Below are 20,727 nucleotides of genomic sequence, written 5' to 3'. Positions count from 1 at the left end.
AACATGACTCGGTCACTGCACATTGCGTGTGTGTCCAGACACATCACACACTGCCCAGACCCAGCAAGTAGAAATCAGGATTTGACACATAGGCATTGCCCGCCCCAACAAGACCCTACACGAGGCAAATTGTTGAGACACAGGTGGCACCAACATCTCATAGTCTGGGTGATACACACAGGGGCAGGCAAAAAGCAAGATTGGACGCCAAACAGCCAAGGTGCGCCTGTACAAATAATGAGGTACCAGTGCCCATCCTCAGATGAGTATAACAAGACACACAGGCACTGCCAACTGTGAGTATGAAGAAGGACAATCAGGTCAGGCTGCACAGTGGACACCTGTACAAAATAGCACGTCTATATACATGGTGACAGGGGACAATGGCACAGAGCACAACCTACGCTGTAGACACTGAGATTGTCCACGTTTATGATGACACATACACCACTGAGGAAAAGGTGCCCCAGGGGACAGTAGTGGGCACGCAACTACATGCTACTGAATGGTAATGACTGCAACACACGTCACCATCCCTGCACTATGTGTATCGCACACTCATGCACATCATGTCACAGGCCACTACATAGGACATGCGCGCTGTAAGGCATGACACATGAGAGACCAACTCCCATGTCTGGAGTCAGCATCAGTGCCAACTGACATGGAACCCACATGCAGTGAACTTGACAGTGCACAGGCAAGGTCCCACAACCTGTTACACACCACCCCCACACATGATGCTACAGTCATTGTTCTCGTGGACAAAGCGCCAGCCTACATTACCTTGTGAAGGAGTGACTACACACACACCAGGGAACACATTGCAAGGAGGGGAAGGGTGGCAGGGGCGCAGCGCTATACTGGGGCAAACAGGATCTGCACAGCACCTTTAAACCCTGCCAGTGAATTCATGCTACTGTGCCCTTACAAATGCCGGTGACACACAACAAACACACATGTACCTACCCCCTTCCGGCTGCTGCATCGCCTGTAAGCGCCTCTCCAGGTCTGGAAAGACCACCGGCAGCACACGCCTGTGGAGGTGGCTCAGACGGCGGCGGCCGCGGTTCTTGTGGCTCTCAGGTGAGTCCCCCAGCAGGAGCCGTGCAATCCTCCGCGTCCAGCACCGGATATCCTGCCAGCGTTTCCTCACCTGGGGCAGGCTCCGCCTCCGACCATCCACACCCCTCACGGCACTGACGGCGGTCAGCCAGATCTGCTCCTTGGCAGTGGCGCCTACCTGTGAGGAGGAACAAGTGACACCACATCAATACACTAGCCACATGTCACAGAGAGACATATGGGTACAAATTAGCTGGTTACAACAAGGCATGTCATGCAGCCAACGCATTGCACCTTTGTCATAGGGACATCATCCCCTGGTGAGGGAAAAAGCAGTACGTGCCACAGTGGGTACACAGGTGGAATGATGGCAATGTCACAATCAATGATCAAGGCTCACACTGTGCATCACACCCACCCCTCCTGTCTCAGGGCACTGCTGTGAGTGATAGGCCCCCACCCCTCCTGTCTCAGGGCACTGCTGGGAGGACTCTGCACACACCCCTCCTGTCTCAGGGCACTGCTGTGAGTGATAGGCCCCCACCCCTCCTGTCTCAGGGCACTGCTGGGAGGACTCTGCACACACCCCTCCTGTCTCAGGGTACTGCTGTGAGTGATAGGCCCCCACCCCTCCTGTCTCAGGGCACTGCTGGGAGACATCAGGCACCACCCCCCTGGGACTCCCCTGACAGTACATGGCATGTGTGTTACACCTGGACACAATGGCAGAAGTCACAGTCACAACATAGGGACAGTCTGTGGCAGTGGCCTATGCACTCACCTGATACCCTGGTCGCCCATACAGCATGGAGTACTGTGGAAGGATCACATCCAGCAGAGCCATGTTCTCCTCCAGGGTGAATGGCTGTGTCCTCTCCACAGCCCTTGACATGGTTCCAGGGAATCAGTAGCAGCAGGTGGGTCGACGAATGCAAAGATGTGCAGGCAAGTACTCCCTCATGGGACCTGGCTGCCTTATATGTGCCCTTCTGCCCAGTCTCATGCACAGGAGTACAGAGTGATTGGTCACTCACATTTGCATCCTATGTTTCCACCAATCCCTTCAAACCTAGCAGTCTGTGGGTTCTCTATCGGTTTCATTCTCCTGCATGATGTCAGCCCCACAAACACATTGCAACAAAGTAGAATAATTCCAACTGACTTCTGCTGTGCACCTTCCAGAACAATTTCGAAATTTGAACTTGGTCTCCATGACAACCAGCATGCATGTAGGCCTTAATACTTGTCCCCTATGTAATTTGGAGCATCACACACAGGTACGGTGCGTTTCGGGGCCCTAGGGCACCCCAAATGCATGGCAACGGCCCGTACATGCATGCCTACGTTCACTATCACTATGGGTCTGCACGCGTATGCGTACTCGTAGTGGTACGGGCCGTACACTCGCATGTACGCTCACTATCACTACGGGTACGCATACGCGTGCAGACCCATAGTGATAGTGAGCGTAGATGCGTGTGTACGGTCCGTACCACTACGGGTACGCATACGCGTGCAGACCCATAGTGATAGTGAGCGTAGATGCGTGTGTACGGTCCGTACCACTACGGGTACGCATACGCGTGCAGACCCATAGTGATAGTGAGCGTAGATGCGTGTGTACGGTCCGTACCACTACGGGTACGCATACGCGTGCAGACCCATAGTGATAGTGAGCGTAGATGCGTGTGTACGGTCCGTACCACTACGGGTACGCATACGCGTGCAGACCCATAGTGATAGGGCCGTACACACGCATCTACGCTCACTATCACTATGGGTCTGCACGCTTATGCGTACCCGTAGTGGTACGGACCGTACAAATGCCTGTACGCTCGCCATCACGATGGGTACACATACGGCAGCACTCCCACAGTGATTTGGGAACATACACAGGCCCTCTTAGCAGGAGTACGGCGGTTTTTACACATCACAGTGGTGATAGGCGACACAAAGGTAGGAATAGGGCGGACATACTTGTCCATGGATGGACATACTTGTCCAGGAATGGACATCAAGGCATCGTCTGTGCATTACTACATGTGTGGGGCACAGGTGTGACAGGCTGTGATGTGGAACATGCCTCCTGAGTGGAGAAGGCACCAGATGTATGATGAGATGTGCATAGGTGTACTGTGTGATGGTGCAATGTGTGCCAGGCATGCCCTTGACTCCTTTGACATGTGTGCATGTCGTACTGCGCACTTGGGGTGAGCGTCACTGGCATGGCACGGACACCAACACACGGAAGTGTCCCATGATGCCCGGTACAGGGGTCATGACACATGACTTGTCACTACCCACAGTGCACAATGTGACTATGTCATTTATGTGTCCGGGATTTTCATCAGGTTGATGTTGTAGCACCCTCAAAAGCTGCAGCCGTTGCAGCAACCAACATGTGTCTGTGTGTAGATTGTCATTGCACACTGTTCCGCACACCATGCCACATGTGGTATCGGATGTGAGGTGCACATGTATGCATGGGACACGGAGTAGCGTGACAAGGCCATGTCAGCATCCTCACAAGGAATGTGTGGTGAGTCATGACATGTGCACCTTCATCGCAAGGTGTGTGGGCAGGCCTAGTGTAATGTCATGTGACCTGTGGCTCCGGTGTTCCGCAACCAGTCTCTGCAATCGGCATCCCACTTCTGCTGATGTGTGGGTGTATGTCACTCCTGTCTTGCGTCGGGCTGTTCACTTGCACTGGGACACAGCTATTCCCATGGCGTGGCATGGGGAGGTTCTCAATCTCCGTGTGTAGCTGGGTCTTGGAAGGAGTGTCACCTTGCATCCATACGTGTCCTGGGCATGTAGCACATACCTGACTCCCTATGTAGCATGTGTGTATTGCCAGATTTACATGTGCTCAGTAGACATGAGTTGTTGTCGTAGTGCACTCACTCTTCCTTGTCACTTCCAAATTACTGCAGAGCGCCGCCTCTTGCCCGACCAATTCCAGACTTGGCTGCCATGCAGGAGAATGACAGGATCCGGCTCTACCGCTTCACCCAACCGTTGATCCTGGAGCTGACGGCGAGACTGGCACCACACCTGCAACCGCAGCACAGGTATCCTACGGCACTGACACCCCAGCTGAAGGTAATGGCTGCCCTACATTTTCTTGCCACGGGTACCTTCCAAAATACCATAGCTCATGTTGGTGGCATGTCCCAGAGCATGTTCAGCGGTGTGCTGCATGATTTCTTGGAGGCCATGTTGATTCACCTGGATGACTTCATCAAGTTCCCAACCCCTGAACAGATGACTGAGGTCAAGCGTGGATTCTATGCCCTGGGAGGGATGCCCCATGTCATTGGGTCCATAGATGGGACACATGTAGGTTTGGTACCACCACACGCACGGGAGGTGGCGTACCGCAATCGGAAGCACTACCACTCCATCAATGCCCTGGTGGTGTGTCTGTCCAATATGGTGATTTCACATGTCTGTGCTCGTTTCCCAGGATCAGCACACGATGCCTACATCATGAGGCGTAGCGGGATGCCTGATATGATGATGCAGCTGCGCAACGAACGGGCATGTGTTGTTGGTGGGTACAGTCTGTCTGTCCTGTATTCTGTATAGCCGACCAGCACGACCGCTTCACCAGTTCTAACGATGTCCATGTGCTTCCCATGTAGGGGACGCTGGCTATCCCAACATGCCTTGGCTGCTGACACCTCTCCGCAACCCCATCACGCCGGCCCAGCTCCGCTATAACACCGCCCATGGCCGGACAAGGCGAGTGATAGAGAGGACGTTTGGCATGCTGAAGAGCCGATTCAGGTGCCTCCACAAGACCGGCGGCGCACTCCCATATGCCCCGGCGAAGGTCTGCAAGATCTTCATGGTCTGCTGCATGCTGCACAACATGGCAGTTGAAAGAGCTGTGCCACTCATCCTGAATCAACATGACGAGGACCATCCACCCGTGGAGGACGAAGGGCTTGGCAATGGGGCTAGTGATGTGGAGGATGTGGAGCCGCAAGAGGACATCCGGACTCGGCTCATACGCGACTTCTTTGCTTAGTGGTGAGTACCAGTGTCTGAGTGTGCACGCATTGGTCCCCGTGTGGCATGCGTTGTGATGTGTGTCTCCACCTGCATGTATGGCACGTGGGTCAGAGGTGTGTGTGGGTGTGTCACTGGAGTGATGGTGGCAGTGATGGTAGTATTTCCCCAGTCATAATTGTGACCTAGCATGTTGTCATCCATACATGTGTCGAGTAAATGCACATGCAAGTGGCTGTGCTTTTTGTGGCTGACTTCTTGTGTGTCTCTCTTCCCCAGGTACCTTTGCATGCCTTTTGCTGGTTGCATTGTTGTGGCACTGCTATTCCTCATGGACATGACATCGTGGGCTGACTCAGCGTTACAGGCACGGACACGTTTGGAAGTCTCCATGGGGTAAGGGATGCATCTGGGGTGTATTGGGTGTGGCAGTTGTTCACGATGTGTGCACACTGCCCCTGTCGGGGTTTGGTTCCTCTGCAGCCATGTCGCATCCCCATGGGACACGACATGCAGCTGTGTACACCTGAATAGATGGTCTGCCTGGTTGACAGTCATCAGTGATGGGATAGTGGATTGTGATGATGGCATCAATGTGTGTGACACTGCCCTCGGACACATACGGTTAGCATTGGCTTGACATGGTGTGGGACTTCCACATCAGCGGATCTATGGTGTATGGCAGGCTCTCCGTGTGCAGCTGTGGGTATTTAGCTGTTAGCCGACGCTTGTGTGCCAGTACCATGGCTATCACGCATTTGTGCTGCAGAAGGGGGGTGCCAGTGTTGGACCCACATGTCACTCCACATGATGTGTTCATGTGTACTTCGAGTTGCCTCTGCAAACCCGAATACATGACTAATAAAGGTGTCCCTATGCCTCCAAGGTGCCTCTTCTCAGTCAATGCTGGTGTGTTGGCACGGTGCATCCTGCATGTCTGGCATGGTATTCCCTGATTGTGGCTATGTGTCAATGTGTCGATTCGCAAGATGCAAGCTGTGTGTGTGGGCTGTGACTGTGTATTGGGCATGATGTCCATGACTGCGTGGGTATTGTGACATGTGCCATCCCCATGCATCCAACGTTGTCCAGGCCCCCATTCTCTGCATCCACCGGACTCAAGCTTGCAGGACATGGTTCTGCCACCTGTCTACACATACCTGGGTGCCACCCAGGACACTGGACTGGATCCCTGACCTCTGCGCATGACTGTTGGTGTACTCAATGTGTGTGTCAGCACGGTTGTTCGGCCACCCCCTCAGCTGGTTGTGCCCATCACGGGTGTGTATGGTGCTCCATGTCTGTCTTGCCTAATAAACTGTGACCCATGTGTCCTGTGCCAGACTCAGGCCCCAGGGTGTGGATGGTTGAAGAGAAAAGATGACTCAGGCATGTTTAGACTTTACAAGACACATGTTAGGTAATAATGCTACCAGCAGGCATATACTCTTCATAGTGTGATTTATTATTGGGGGGGGGGGGGACAAAGTGAGGGGCTTTCCGGGATTAGGGAATCCAAAGTTCAGTAGGGGAGTTGGTGTCCTTGCCATGGGAAATCCTCAGAGTCCATGCCACAGTCTTTGTCAACATTGGTCAGCCAGTGACCAGCAGGGCCATGTGGCAGAGAATGTCTCTTGATGCTGTGATGCTGTTGCTCCAGTGGGCCAGGTGCCAGGCCAGGTGTCCTGGGAGATGGTGATGTAGCAGCCACCCTCACGGTCCTTTCCGTGGACGACCCGGCCTCCTGCGGGGAAGCTCACCAGCAGGCCGTGACGACGTCTGGGATGCTCCGTCGGATGTTTCCTCCTCCTCCTCCTGATCCCTCCCTGTGGGTGGTGATGTTCTCCGCCTTCTGGCACAGGGAGGGTCGGCCATGGTGTCGGCCATCCGACGGAGTGTAGCGTGAATCCCCTGGAATGCCGTCACTTGCTCAGCCTGTCTGTCCTCCATCCTCCGTTGGTGTACCAGTAGACAGGCAATTAGCTCCGCATGTTGCTGGGCCTGCTGGGCCTTGATCCCCTCGAGGACAGACACAACCTGGGCCATGCCCGTGGTGTCCTGCCGGTATGAGTCCAGGATGTTACGGACATGGGAAAATACCGGATCCCCAGCCAACTGGTCAGGCTCGCGCCTCCGCCGTCCTCCACTCCCACCACCCCTGCCCACTTGCGCCTGGCCTGCACTTGTGGGCACATGGGGTCTCCGGGACCCCTGAGGGGTGGCATTGGCGTTGTCGCCTGCCTCCTCCTGGGTGCCCGGGACACCGTGTCCCTCCTGGCGAGCCTGGCTGCATTGTGGTGTTGGGGCAGGGATCCTGGGTGTCTCCTGGGATGTGGCAGGAGTGGGGGTGGTGGTTGGCACAGTTGTACCTGACGCAGGTGCTGCAGGTGGTTGGACACCAGAGGGGCCAGGTCGGTCGGGGTCGTCCGCAGAGTGGTGAGAGTGGTCGCTGCCGGTGGGATCGGGCTCCTGCAGATCCGGGTCCTGTGAGTGTTCCCCCCCAGTGTTGGGGGGTGCACCACGACGTTGACCTGTGTGTGAGAGAGACAATGTTAATTTTGGTCCATGCAACATCCATGTTTCATCCGTTTCAAAGTTGGCACATTTCCTCTTGGAATTAGGATCTGTCTTGCATTCCACTCACAGTGCACTTGTGCATGGGTGTGTCCCTTGGCCACCACTTTGGCCCCTTTAACTATGTGTGGCACAGTCTTACTTGCTGCGTCAAGTGTGACTGCAGTCAGCAGTGGAGTGGGCAGGTGTGGCGAGCCATGCATTGGCGCCTTCCGTGTAGCACTGTACATGCGCACATGGAGTGGATCCACACACTTATATGATCCAGGTAGCTTTCCTTGTGCTCGTGTACAGGTTGTGACATGGCCCTGTGTTTTGCCATGGTGAAGAGGGGGGGTTCTGGCACTGGCCACCCTTGTCTACATGCACGCCGTCTACCTGCTGACGAGCAGACATTCACACACGCAACACGGCTGATTAGCTCTCCCTGTGTCTCGCTCCCTCTGTGTCCCCCTCTCCCTCCCTCCGTGTGTCAGCCTCCTCCCTCTGTCCGTCTCCCTCCCTCTCTGTCCCCCTCTCCCTCCCTCTGTCCCCCTCTCCCTCCCTCTCTGTCCCCCTCTCCCTCCCTCCGTGTGTCACCCTCTGTCACCTCGGCCCAGCTTCCTGGGCACACACTGTTAGCAGATCTTTGAGTGGCCCTTGGCTTGTTGATGTGAGTTTGTTTCTGATCTCCAGGCACCCATTGGGTGTGATGTGTGTCTGTGCGCTGCTGCTGTGGTGGTGTGTGCTGCCACTCTTTCACAATGTTGGCTGTTCATTAGCTGCTGTCATGTGCTAAACAGTGCCTTCACCCCCATGTGTTGATGCAAGGCGTCCGCCATTTGCTGGCAAGTCATTCCTGTGTTGGGACACACTGTTTGTCTGGCTGTGACCTAGGCCATATGGGTAGAGTGAATTTTTGTCTGCTTCTGAGTTGCACTATGTGTTTTTTTGGGCCCAGCCTCCCGCCATCCGGGTTACCGTGTCATGTGTTGTTGTCTTCTGTGGCCTGTGACTTGACATTGTCCAGCTGGGTGCATGGGGCATGGTGGCAGCAGTGGCATGTGCGTGCTCATGGAGTGTGGTTGAGTCATGCGATGGCTTGTGGTGGTTGCGTGCCTGTTAGTGATGTTGGTTGTGGATGCCGTTCCCCCCATGTGAGGTGCGTTGTTTGTGTACTCACCCGGGTCTCGGAGTCCTTCTAATCCTTCTACTGCCTCCACCGGCAGTATGGCCATCACCCTCTCCTCCCAGGGATGGTAGTGTACGGGTCTGCGGGAGGGCCCTCCTCCGGTGGCGTTGGCCTGGTCGTGTTCATCCTGCCTCTTGGCTCGGACCCTCCTCCGCAGATCGTACCACCTGTTCTGGCATTCCTGCCTGGTCCGTCTGGTGTCCGCAACAGCATTCACAGCATCGACGATGGTCTGCCACATGGCTGTTTTTGCTGCCTGGCTGGTGTTTCTGACCAATGTTCCAAAGATCTGTGGCTCGACTCTGAGGATTTGATCAACAAGAACCTCCAACTCTCGGTTACTGAACTTTGGATTCTTGGTAGTGGGCATGATGAGGGGTGTGGATGGTGGGGGGGGTGTGGATGGTGGGGGTGGTGTGTGGATGGTTGTGGGTGTGTGGGTGTGGTTGTGCAGGTGTGTGTGTGTGTGAATGTGATGAGGGTGTGTTTGTGAAGGTGGTTGTGTGAAGGTGTGCAAGTGTAAGGTGTAGTAAAGGTTGAGGTCTGGTGCTGTGGGTTGTCTGTGGGGTCTGGCAGCAGTGGGTCTGTTGCAAAGGCTCATGGTTTGTGTGTGTGGGCCCTTTTTATTGGTCCATTGGTGGGTGTGGCTGTGTTTGAATTGTGGGTGGGTTGGTTATAAGGAGTGGTGGTGTATTGGGCCTCTGTTTGTTTTTGGCAGTTGCAGGTCAGTGAAGGTGTTGTTTTGGTGTTTTTTGGCCATGTTTAGTGGCTTTGTGCCATTCGAATGGTGTATTGTTGTGTTGTTTTGTTTTGTCCTGGTTGTGTCCGTGCGTTTTGAGCGTGTGTACGGTGTGTACATGGGCCATTTGGTTGTACGGTGCTGTCCTTGTGTGTGGCTTGGTACGACTCGTACATGCGGTTGTGATGTTGGGGCCTGGGGTGCGCTCCGTAGTTAGGAGGTTGTGTTGGGGGTAGGACTCGAACGTACTGGGATGTACATACACGGTGGTTCGACACGTACAGGGGTGGGGGTAGGACTCGAACGTACTGGGTACACGGTGGTACGACACGTACTGGGGTGGGGGTACGACTGGAACGTACTGGGGTGTAGGTACACGGGGGGTATGACACGTACTGGGGTGGGGGTGGGGCTCGAACGTACTGGGGTGTAGGTTCACGGTGGTACGACACGTACTGGGGTGGGGGTACGACTGGAACGTACTGGGGTGTAGGTACACGGGGGTATGACACGTACTGGGGTGGGGGTGGGGCTCGAACGTACTGGGATGTACATACACGGTGGTTCAACACGTACAGGGGTGGGGGTAGGACTCGAACGTACTGGGTACACGGTGGTACGACACGTACTGGGGTGGGGGTACGACTGGAACGTACTGGGGTGTAGGTACACGGGGGGTATGACACGTACTGGGGTGGGGGTGGAGCTCGAACGTACTGGGATGTACATACACGGTGGTTCGACACGTACAGGGGTGGGGGTAGGACTCGAACGTACTGGGTACACGGTGGTACGACACGTACTGGGGTGGGGGTACGACTGGAACGTACTGGGGTGTAGGTACACGGGGGGTATGACACGTACTGGGGTGGGGGTGGGGCTCGAACGTACTGGGGTGTAGGTTCACGGTGGTAGGACACGTACTGGGGTGGGGGTGGGGCTCGAACGTACTGGGGTGTAGGTACACGGGGGTATGACACGTACTGGGGTGGGGGTGGGGCTCGAACGTACTGGGATGTACATACACGGTGGTTCGACACGTACAGGGGTGGGGGTAGGACTCGAACGTACTGGGTACACGGTGGTACGACACGTACTGGGGTGGGGGTACGACTGGAACGTACTGGGGTGTAGGTACACGGGGGGTATGACACGTACTGGGGTGGGGGTGGGGCTCGAACGTACTGGGGTGTAGGTTCACGGTGGTACGACACGTACTGGGGTGGGGGTGGGGCTCGAACGTACTGGGGTGTAGGTACACGGGGCTATGACACGTACTGGGGTGGGGGTGGGGCTCGAACGTACTGGGATGTACATACATGGTGGTTCGACACGTACAGGGGTGGGGGTAGGACTCGAACGTACTGGGTACACGGTGGTACGACACGTACTGGGGTGGGGGTACGACTGGAACGTACTGGGGTGTAGGTACACGGGGGGTATGACACATACTGGGGTGGGGGTGGGGCTCGAACGTACTGGGGTGTAGGTTCACGGTGGTACGACACGTACTGGGGTGGGGGTGGGGCTCGAACGTACTGGGGTGTAGGTACACGGGGGTATGACACGTACTGGGGTGGGGGTGGGGCTCGAACGTACTGGGATGTACATACACGGTGGTTCGACACGTACAGGGGTGGGGGTAGGACTCGAACGTACTGGGTACACGGTGGTACGACACGTACTGGGGTGGGGGTACGACTGGAACGTACTGGGGTGTAGGTACACGGGGGGTATGACACGTACTGGGGTGGGGGTGGGGCTCGAACGTACTGGGGTGTAGGTTCACGGTGGTACGACACGTACTGGGGTGGGGGTACGACTGGAACGTACTGGGGTGTAGGTTCACGGTGGTACGACACGTACTGGGGTGGGGGTACGACTGGAACGTACTGGGGTGTAGGTACACGGGGGTATGACACGTACTGGGGTGGGGGTGGGGCTCGAACGTACTGGGATGTACATACACGGTGGTTCGACACGTACAGGGGTGGGGGTAGGACTCGAACGTACTGGGTACACGGTGGTACGACACGTACTGGGGTGGGGGTACGACTGGAACGTACTGGGGTGTACATGGACGGTGGTTTGACACGTACTGGGGTGGGGGTTCGACTGGAACGTACTGGGGTGTAGGTACACGGGGGTATGACACGTACTGGGGTGGGGGTGGAGCTCGAACGTACTGGGGTGTACATAGACGGTGGTACGACACGTACTGGGGTGGGGGTACGACTTGAACGTACTGGGGTGTACCTAGACGGGTGGGGGTATACATACACGGGGGGTACGTGTCGGACGTACGGGGGCTGGGGGGAGTGTTGGGCGCGTCTGCGGGCACATGTCTCCATGGTTGCTATAGGAGTTCGGTGCGGACGGTGTTTTTTCCATACGGTTGTACGCTCGGACGCACGGGATGGATCGTGATTCCTCGGTCGGACTTGGCTTTTCACGTTTGTAAGGTAAATCGTCCGAGGACGTGTCGGACACATTTTCCGACCCGAGGACGTGTGGGGAATGATTCCCAGTGCGGTTCGTATGGACTTTTTACCATGCGAATCGTGATTGCCAGTTCGTACGGCACTTGTACGATTCGTACGGTAAAAAGACCCGATACGAGTCGCACGGGGACATTTTTTACCGGATCGTGATCGGCACCTTAGTGTTTCACAAAGAAAGGACAAGGGACCATTTTACTAACATTAACTAATCTCCGAAAGGAATTCTCAGTCACAGTCTCCAATTTTCATGGAGATTACAATTGGACAGCAAACTTTGATTCTTTGATCTTCGTGGTGGTAAGTGGTCGATTCTGTGTTGCTTGTAATTAAAATACTCTCCTCTACAACCTTTAGTGTAATAAAATCAAGAACATTCCAGGGACAGACCTGTGACTCCTAAATCCAAAGAGTCAACGCTAGATCTACCTGATCCCGTCCATCACTTGAAAAGAATCCAGTGGTATGAAAATGTGAGTTTTTCCTTTAAAGCACAGGAGTCTGCAAATCCCATAATCAACTGATATCAATGAGGAGACAAATCTTGGCTTTTTGTCTCAAATCGCTCCCTGTCCATAAGATACCAACAATTTTACTAATTTTACCATCCTGTGCTGTCATTTGAGATATCAGTGCATTGTGAGTGTGTGACCTTTCAGTTGAACCAATGGGAGTAAAGCACCGTAAGTTAAGGATTATGGCAAAGAAATGTCAGGCTGAAACATCTTGCCCTGCAATCACTTGAGACTTCGCAACTCGACAAGGGGATCATGGTCACTTCAGGAAAGTTAGTCCTTTCTTTTTAACGGATATCATTCTTCTATTGTAAGTACAAAGTCCGACAACCACCGGACAGTGGCATGAGTTATCAACGTATGGACTCACTGAACATCTGACACTTCGCGTGCAACAACTTAAAATATATGTGCATACAATTTGCAGTCATAAGACCAGCGTGATTATATTAGGCCTGGGCAGAGTTTGCAGAGTTCTGTGAAGTGACTGAAAAACTCCGCTGTGCTACGCGGAGTTCTGCAAGCAGCAGATTGCATAAGGTCGCGCCGTTCGCCCTGATTTTTAGCATCGCGTGTTTGTCTCATGCTGGAAAATCAGCATGAACGCCACCATGTGCAGCGCAAGAGGGCGTTGCTTCTTTCTGCCACTCGAGTAGATGCTCTACTCAAGCGGCAGCTTCCTTAATGCGAACAGAAGGTTTCCAAACGTGAGCGGTCGTGACCATCCACGACCGCCTGCTTTGAGAAATCTCACTGGGAGGTGGTCTAGCATTGGATTTTCCTCACTCGCGCTTGCAAACTAAACGCTGGTAAGCACGAGCGAGGAAAAAACTCTGTTCGCGAAGTTTTTTGGAACTCCACGTGCTCCCCTGAGTGCGGAAAACTCTTCAAACAGAGCAGAGTTCACCGCCCATGCCTAAATTTTTTGCAGTGATTAATGTATGTCTATGTTCCAAAATAGAGACCTTACTTGGAAAGTCAAAAATAGTTAATGTATTTTTTTTTGGCTTAAGACACCCACCCTAGTGTTTCAGAGCTCCAATTCATATTTTATAAATCCTTTTATATTGCTTAGTTTTTACTTTTTGGAAAAAGATTTATTTTACCACTCTTCACCCCAGCAGAGGTAGATTATTTCTAAAATATAATCTGAGAAATATCCATAAAAACATTGACTCAGAAAGGCCACTATGGTTCTATACCACAAGATTAGACAAAGCGTGTTACAGTGGCAGACTCATCCCCAGCCCTACTGGTCTGCCAGGGGCAACTGCCTGTATGAATTTATCTTTTTCTTTATCTGCTTTCTTTTTCTTTCTGCTACATAACCCCGTCCAAGCCTGCTCTACCTCGAATAGCGGCTACCACGCAATTTTCACTTCTAGCACAATATTTGGTAGCGATGATGGCCAATGTAGCCCCATGCCATGTGTGCCAGGTTACCTTGTGGGCAATGGATTGGCAATCTCAACCAACTTTCTGGAGAGGGCATCATATTTGTGTATGATGATATTCTACCCATAATACTCTGGGGGATGACCTTGTAGTCTTACTTTTTTCTATAAATGCAGAACAACAAGTATAGGATTAGAAGAAGGCTCAATGTTTCTAGACTGCAAGAGTCTAAACTCAACTTCTGGCCGATGGCAGGAGCTGCTAGCAGTAGGCAGTGTTAGTAGCCTTTACTGCACTGGTGGGCACTGTACAAAACTGGTACTGCTGGTCAGTGCAATAATCTATCCCTGGTGGGCACTTTGAGAGGCTAGCTCTAAGAGGCTTTGTGGGATATTCAGCGGATAGGAAGTGTCTGACACTGCCACTATTGGGCAGAGTAAGAATATGTCACTTGTGAGCAGTGTGAGAAGTTGGCACTGGTGGGCAGTGTAGGAATCTGTCGTATATGAGCAGTGTGAGAAGCTGGATCTGATGGGCAGTGAAAGAAGCTGGCACAGCGAGCAGTATGAGAAGCCAGCACAACTGCTACACAGACTCCAAACCATCCAGAACACCACCGCAAGACTCATATGCAACCTCCCATGCCACACCCACACCATACCACACCTCACGAAGCTTCACAAGCACAGCCAACTAAAAACTTCTCAAGCACACATACAAAGCCCTGCACAGGACCAGAATATCTGAACAGCTGCATACACTTTTGCCAACCCACCAACACCTACACCCTGCCTCACTCGCACACACTCCCCGCATCCGCAAAAGCAAAACTGGAGATCGCTCATTCGCCTACATCAAACCAAAGACATGGACAGACCGCCCTCAACACATCAGAGCCTCTTCCTCACTTCTTGAGTTCCACAAAAAGCTGAAGACCTGTCTCTTTGTATAAGAACCTTGGTTGATCACACACCTGCCCAAGCACTGGGATACCCTCTCTGGTGATTAGTGCGCCATACAAATCAACATTACATAACATAGAAGTGGTGGGCAGTGTGAAAAGCTTGATCTGAAGCACACTGAGAGGATTATGTTAATTTGCAGTATGATCATTTTACACTGATGGTTCTCCGACGGCGGTGTGAGGAGCTTGCACAGTGACAAGTTTGCACTAGTGAGCAATGTGAGAAGCTTGCACAGGTGGGCAATGTAAGATGAAGGCAGTGATAAATGATGTGACAAGCTTTCACAGCTATTGAATCCATCAAATTTACAAGCATCGAGTCCACATTCAAAATTCAAGCAAGTGCCAAAACGAATTTGACTTCATAATGTGTGCAATGCAAGAAATTCTCCATTACAAGAGAGCTGCTCAATAATTATAAGCCACTGACTTGCAGCAGAAGCATGCAATTCACTGATGGTATCCTGTGCTTTGGGGCACTCCCATGTGATGGGCCCAGCAAAACTATGAAGTAAAGCGTTGCCTTTCATGTTCAGTTGGGCAACTGGGCAGGCCCCCAGCACCCACAGTGCCCACGTGGCAATGTTCAGATGTAGCACTATTAATTATAGGTGCAACAGAAGCCATCTTGTTCCCCACCACTCCCCCCACCGCTGTGCTGCCCCAACCCACTTGTTATACAGAACGATGTCTGGCCTCCAGATCAACTCCGAGGGGATCCGTATCGACGTCACATTCTCATAGTCAAGGGGGTCCCAGCGCAGCTTGTAGTCGTTCCACTCCTGAGCCCTCCGGGGAAGAAAACGGAAAGACAGACACAAAAGACAGACAACAAAAGAAGTTTTTGGTTACACAAGGAGCGAGGCAGGGCTTCCTCAGCCAGGGATGTATCCAGGCAATCGCGACGAGAACATCGAGCGGGCTCACCTGCTTCACCCACACGTTAGTTGTCATCATCTGGTTCTTCTCATCCTAAAAAAGGAGAGAACGTTCCTTGTTAGAATGAGGTAAGTCATCCCTCCATTCATCACATTCATTATGTTTTTTAAATATACTGCATCCTGTTTAAAAGGAAGGCGCACACTTTCAGCAGGTTGAACCAGCAAAAAAATTTAAATAAGATCCGGAAACACAAATGAACAAATGAGAAGGCATGTGCAGTCACAAACTTTGCATCAACAAAACAATGTGAAGTGTTCTGACTTTGCATGAAGTAAAACAACACCATCTGGTCTGCTGGAAGGCAGAATGCCATGCTGCATAATGTAAGCTAGGCAAGACATCATTGACAGGAGGTCCCTGTGCCCACCTGCAGCAACCCATCCACTTGCAGTTACAAGCAGAAAGGGGGAGTGGACAATGCAGGTTGGGAGTACAGATGGAGGTTGCAGAACATCAGGAGAATACATGAGGGGGGCTTTTGAGGGCCATTGTAGTGCACTGCCAGGTGGGAACCTGGATCAGGTGGAAGGGGCTGAAATGCTAAGGCAGATCAAGCACTACCCTAAACTGTCCTTTACTGCAGCCTTGTCTTAAGTATTTTGGGGCTCGGGGCAAAAATATTTGGGGGGCCCAGGGCAAAAATATAATTTGGGAACCCTGTTAGGAACAAGTTCGAATTTTATTACCCATTTTCTGATAATTCAAGGTCCCTGATGGCAAACACAATTGAATCATATGGTGAAGGTTGTACTAGAGAAATAGAGAAATACATAAAAGTGAAATAAATAAAAGGTTCCCTTTCCCAGGAGTTCCTTGGTAGGCGGGGTCCATGGAGAATTGCCCATTGTGCCCATGCCTTAAAACGTCTCTGCTTTGCTGCAGTAGGAAGAAAGTGTTGCGGCAGCTGATGGGCACTGATATTTCTTCTTTTTCACTATGAGAGCTCCAGACTTCAAGAAGTCCACAAAGTATCAAAAATATCTAGCTAAGCTGCAAGTCCTGTAACTTAGGAACTTTACACTCTGTTACCCCTAAGAATATTCTTCCTGATCAGATGGAAACCAAAGAGGACACAACGGTGATGCACCTGATGAGCAGGGAGGTCTCCACACCAATAATTAGTAGCTGGTCACATTCTCTTTGCCACATTGTCAAATGATCCTGTGAACCCATCAACATGAGGTGTATTTTGTCTTCATTGACTCTTGACCTTTTTACAGGTGGCATCTTCAGCCAGGCAGGTTTCATGAACCTGGAGATTATTTCTGGACTGCCTGAGGATGAGAGCCAGAGAGGTGTGTCATCAGGCTGCTGGAGGCAATGCAGGACGTGCTTAAGGTGAGATCATCCAGAGTCCTTCAGTAAAGGGTTCTCAAAAGGGAATTTGCAAAATGGTCCTTCAGTACCTGCCATGCTCTTGAGATGCTGCAGCATCAGCTCAAGAGAATGGCATCATCAGATCATTGTCAATAGTTTCGAAGATTGTGGACAGGCTCCAAACCACCAAGAGTCATTTGCTAATCAAGTTTTGGTAATGAATAGGCAGTCTGATTGCATGACCTTGTTAAGGTCATGTATGTCATGTTGATTCTTTGATACAGATCATGTATTGATGAGCACACAATTGTCATGCTTTTCTTAAGATTTATTTGGTTTGTATGAGTGGGGATTGTCTGGTCAGTAAGCATGTACAGTGGCAAATCTTTCTGGGTATGTCAAGTTCTTTTATCAGAATATAGTTCTCAATTGTATCAGGACAGGATGTGCACTGGGGCATGAAAGTGATGGACTTGAATTTTATGTCTGAGACTAAGGAGTGAAGCAGGACGACCACATCTCATTTTAAGTTGCCATACGCTGAGATTGCACGTTAGCACACATGCTTGTGACGCTAACTTAGAAGAATAGTTTTGGGTATGTCTTATTTTTGTGGCACAAGCAGCGTCGGACTGACCAACTGGGTAATCAGGTGGTGCCAGAAGGGCTGGTCGGACAGTTCAGTGTGTGTGGGCTGTTTTTTGGGCAGTTTTATGGTCTGGTGGTCCGTTTTTTTACTGTTCAAATCTCTGATATTACCACAAACATTGCCTGAAACAAGTAGAAATGCATAAAGCCTGCCATACCTTGCAAAACACCCATACAGTTTGTTGTTACAAACTACCCTGGTTTGCAAATGCTGGGCACTTTTTTAGCTATCTCAATTGCTAATGGGGCCACGTTTAATTTGACATCCAAGCCTATTATCTGTCCCAGTCTGACCCTGGGAGCAGGCCTCTTGGAGCCCCACTTTCTCCATAGCAGCTCGGTGAGAATGGGCAGTTCAGTACCCCAGCTCGAGGGGCACCACTGACAGATTACCCCAGTTACTGTTGTAAATGGGCTTTCTCCCATGACTGCAGCTGTGCGTCTTTCACCCCTCAATGCCAAGGAGGTGTTGTGCGGCAACAAAGACACATGCACTTACATATGTGGGAGTTGGAGAGAAGGTACGTGCGCCCAACTCCCTTTTATTAGCAGGGTCACCTCACTGGCGAGGCCTGTGAGAAATGCCTATGTGGACATGTGTGGGACAGCCCTCTCGGAGAGGGTATGTGCCTGGACGTGTCCTTTTTGGTCACTACTGATCATAGTGCCTGAATAGCAGCAGTGGGCTCTAGTTAAGGCCTTTAATAAAGGCAACCGGCTGGACGGAGGCTGGATAATGTTAAGCAGCAGCTCCTCCGCAACGGCGGAAGAGGCTTGCACCACTGTCTCAGAGTCAGCAGATGAAAAATAATAAAAATATTTTATTACTATTTTATTTTTCAGCTTCTGGCTAAGTCAGCGTGTGTAGGGAGGGGCGGGGCCGGGCCATGGGAGGGAGGAGGAATGGAGTGCTTTGTGCACTTCTAAGTGCGCATGTCTGTTTGGCCATCTGTCTTAGGCTGGCCAAACGGGTTTCTATAACCCAGACGTAGAAGTAACCGGGCTGTATTCTACAGCTGGGCGGAGAAACGGCACAGACTCCCTGTGCCTGAGCAGAGAGTCAAACCAGCCTGCTCAGGCCAATCCCGGCGCTGCTCTCATAGTATGAAAGCAGCGTCTGGATTGGAAGGGGATCTGTCCCAGGGACTTCCGGGAGGAGCACCGAAGCGCGAGGCAGCACCAGGATCAGGTACTTTTTTCAATGTAATTTTTTTCATTCATACAGCCCCCACTGGGGTCACTGCTGCTGCCCCTCCGGCCCGCCACTGCATATTGGCAGCAGCCGCGACCGATGTTATGTAAGGCTGCCCGGGGGGGGGTTGCGCAGCGGCCCGCCCCTCTGAGGGCGGCCGCCTTAGTGCCACAGGAAGGCACAGGGGTGGGAGGTCGTGTCCCTGGGATAGACCAAGGGAGACCCCAGCAGATAGCTGTTTCCGGCGGGGAGGAGCCAGGGGGGTACATATTCTGTCTCCGCCCCCTCCTCGCCCTCTTGTCCGCTCGCGTCGGTCCGGATACATAATGCCGAAGCAGGCCCAGGGGGCAGTGCCAGACCCGGGCCCCGCGTTGCATGTCGGCGTCAAATTGCAGCACTTCGCGCGCGTCAGCTCAGCAGGCGGTGTGGTTTAAATCGGCGTTGGCCAGGATCGTTGATGCGTCCCCCTCGGCGATCACCGAGAACGTCCCGGAGATGGCAGGCGCAGGAGGTGGGTCAGCCTCAGCGCGTACCTGGGCCTTGGGGGGGCGGGGCCAACCCCCGACCACGCGTGGTTCTGCCTGCCTGATACCTCAGGGCCGCTCACGGCAGCAGAATGGCAGGGGGTCTCGCCACAGTGCTACGCTACCGCCGATCACTTAGGCAGGTAGTAGAGCGTCCGAGCCTCCGCTGAGGGAATCACTGTAGGGAGCAGTCCCTTCAACTCACATGTAGGCAGGTTATTCAGACAGGGAAGGGAGCCACCGCCGGAGCCCCAGGGCTACACGCCCGACTCCATTGCTCACCGGAAGCCCTAATGTAGGTGCAAATTTCACAGCGCAAACACTTTCTAGAGGGAACAGCCTCCCCCCCCCCCCCCTTCGGGCCAGGCAAGTTGACGGTGCCCTCACGGGTCCCTCCTTTCTATCCTTGCTGGGGGTCGGGTCCCACGAGACAGCATGGGCGACACGGGTATTTTCTTTGGGAGGGCTCTAGCGCAGTGCTCCGCGGCAGGCGCCTCGGGGTCGCGCCCTTATTAGATCATGTGGGAGAGGATATGGTCCGGCGGCCAGAGCTGCTTATTTCAAGCCCCGAGGTCGCGCCCACATCCTGCGACTCCAGCGGACAATTCCTTCTCGCACTTGAACGTATTATGTATACTAGGTTCCATGTAAAGCGCTCCAATCCTTCGTGTTGTGTTCGCGTCATATATATCACGTTACATAATCCAACGCCACACTCATTTGGTTCATTATGTTATTCTGCTGTGCCTGGTTGCGCTATGCTCAATGGTGCCCTGCCATGCGCTCCATTACCTTCGGGTCGCCTGCGCGACAGTTTGTTTGCCCACTATCGTGTGGGAAACCAGGGTTCGAGCCTCGCGGGCGAGTCCGCATCCTGAGGGGTGGGCAAGTAACTGAACCGCCTCGCACCTGATTTTGTAATGTAATTAAGGTGCTTTGCCTGCGCTCCTATACCTTCAGGCCTATTATCTTATTTCCGCGCCGGAATGTGCGATATTTAAGGGTGCTCTGCCTGGCGCTCCAACACCTTAGGGTCGTCTGCGCGTCATGGTGATTGCCACACTTTGGTGCTGCAAAACAGGGTTCAAGCATCGCGGTTGCGTCCTCATATGGTATTCGGGTAGGCGCAGGTTTCGAGCTTGGGGGGGCGCGTCCACATTACTGGA

The 20,727-nt window shown here is 52.7% G+C and overlaps 1 protein-coding gene across 1 annotated transcript in view; it reads right to left on the bottom strand.

Moving 5' to 3' along the window:
• Positions 1-20,727, bottom strand: part of CHRNA4 (cholinergic receptor nicotinic alpha 4 subunit) — a 254,927-nt gene that overhangs the window by 101,895 nt on the left and 132,305 nt on the right. The window contains exons 3-4 of the mRNA XM_085619697.1: positions 15,866-15,910; positions 15,611-15,720 (exon numbers count right to left, since the gene is read on the bottom strand). Of these exons, the coding sequence (XP_085475823.1) occupies positions 15,611-15,720; positions 15,866-15,910 (155 nt within the window). The remainder of the gene's footprint in view (positions 1-15,610; positions 15,721-15,865; positions 15,911-20,727) is intronic.

The sequence above is a fragment of the Triturus cristatus genome, chromosome 7, assembly GCF_964204655.1.
Source record: "Triturus cristatus chromosome 7, aTriCri1.1, whole genome shotgun sequence".
NCBI lineage: Eukaryota > Metazoa > Chordata > Amphibia > Caudata > Salamandridae > Triturus > Triturus cristatus.
This window is presented reverse-complemented; position numbering and strand designations above follow the sequence as displayed.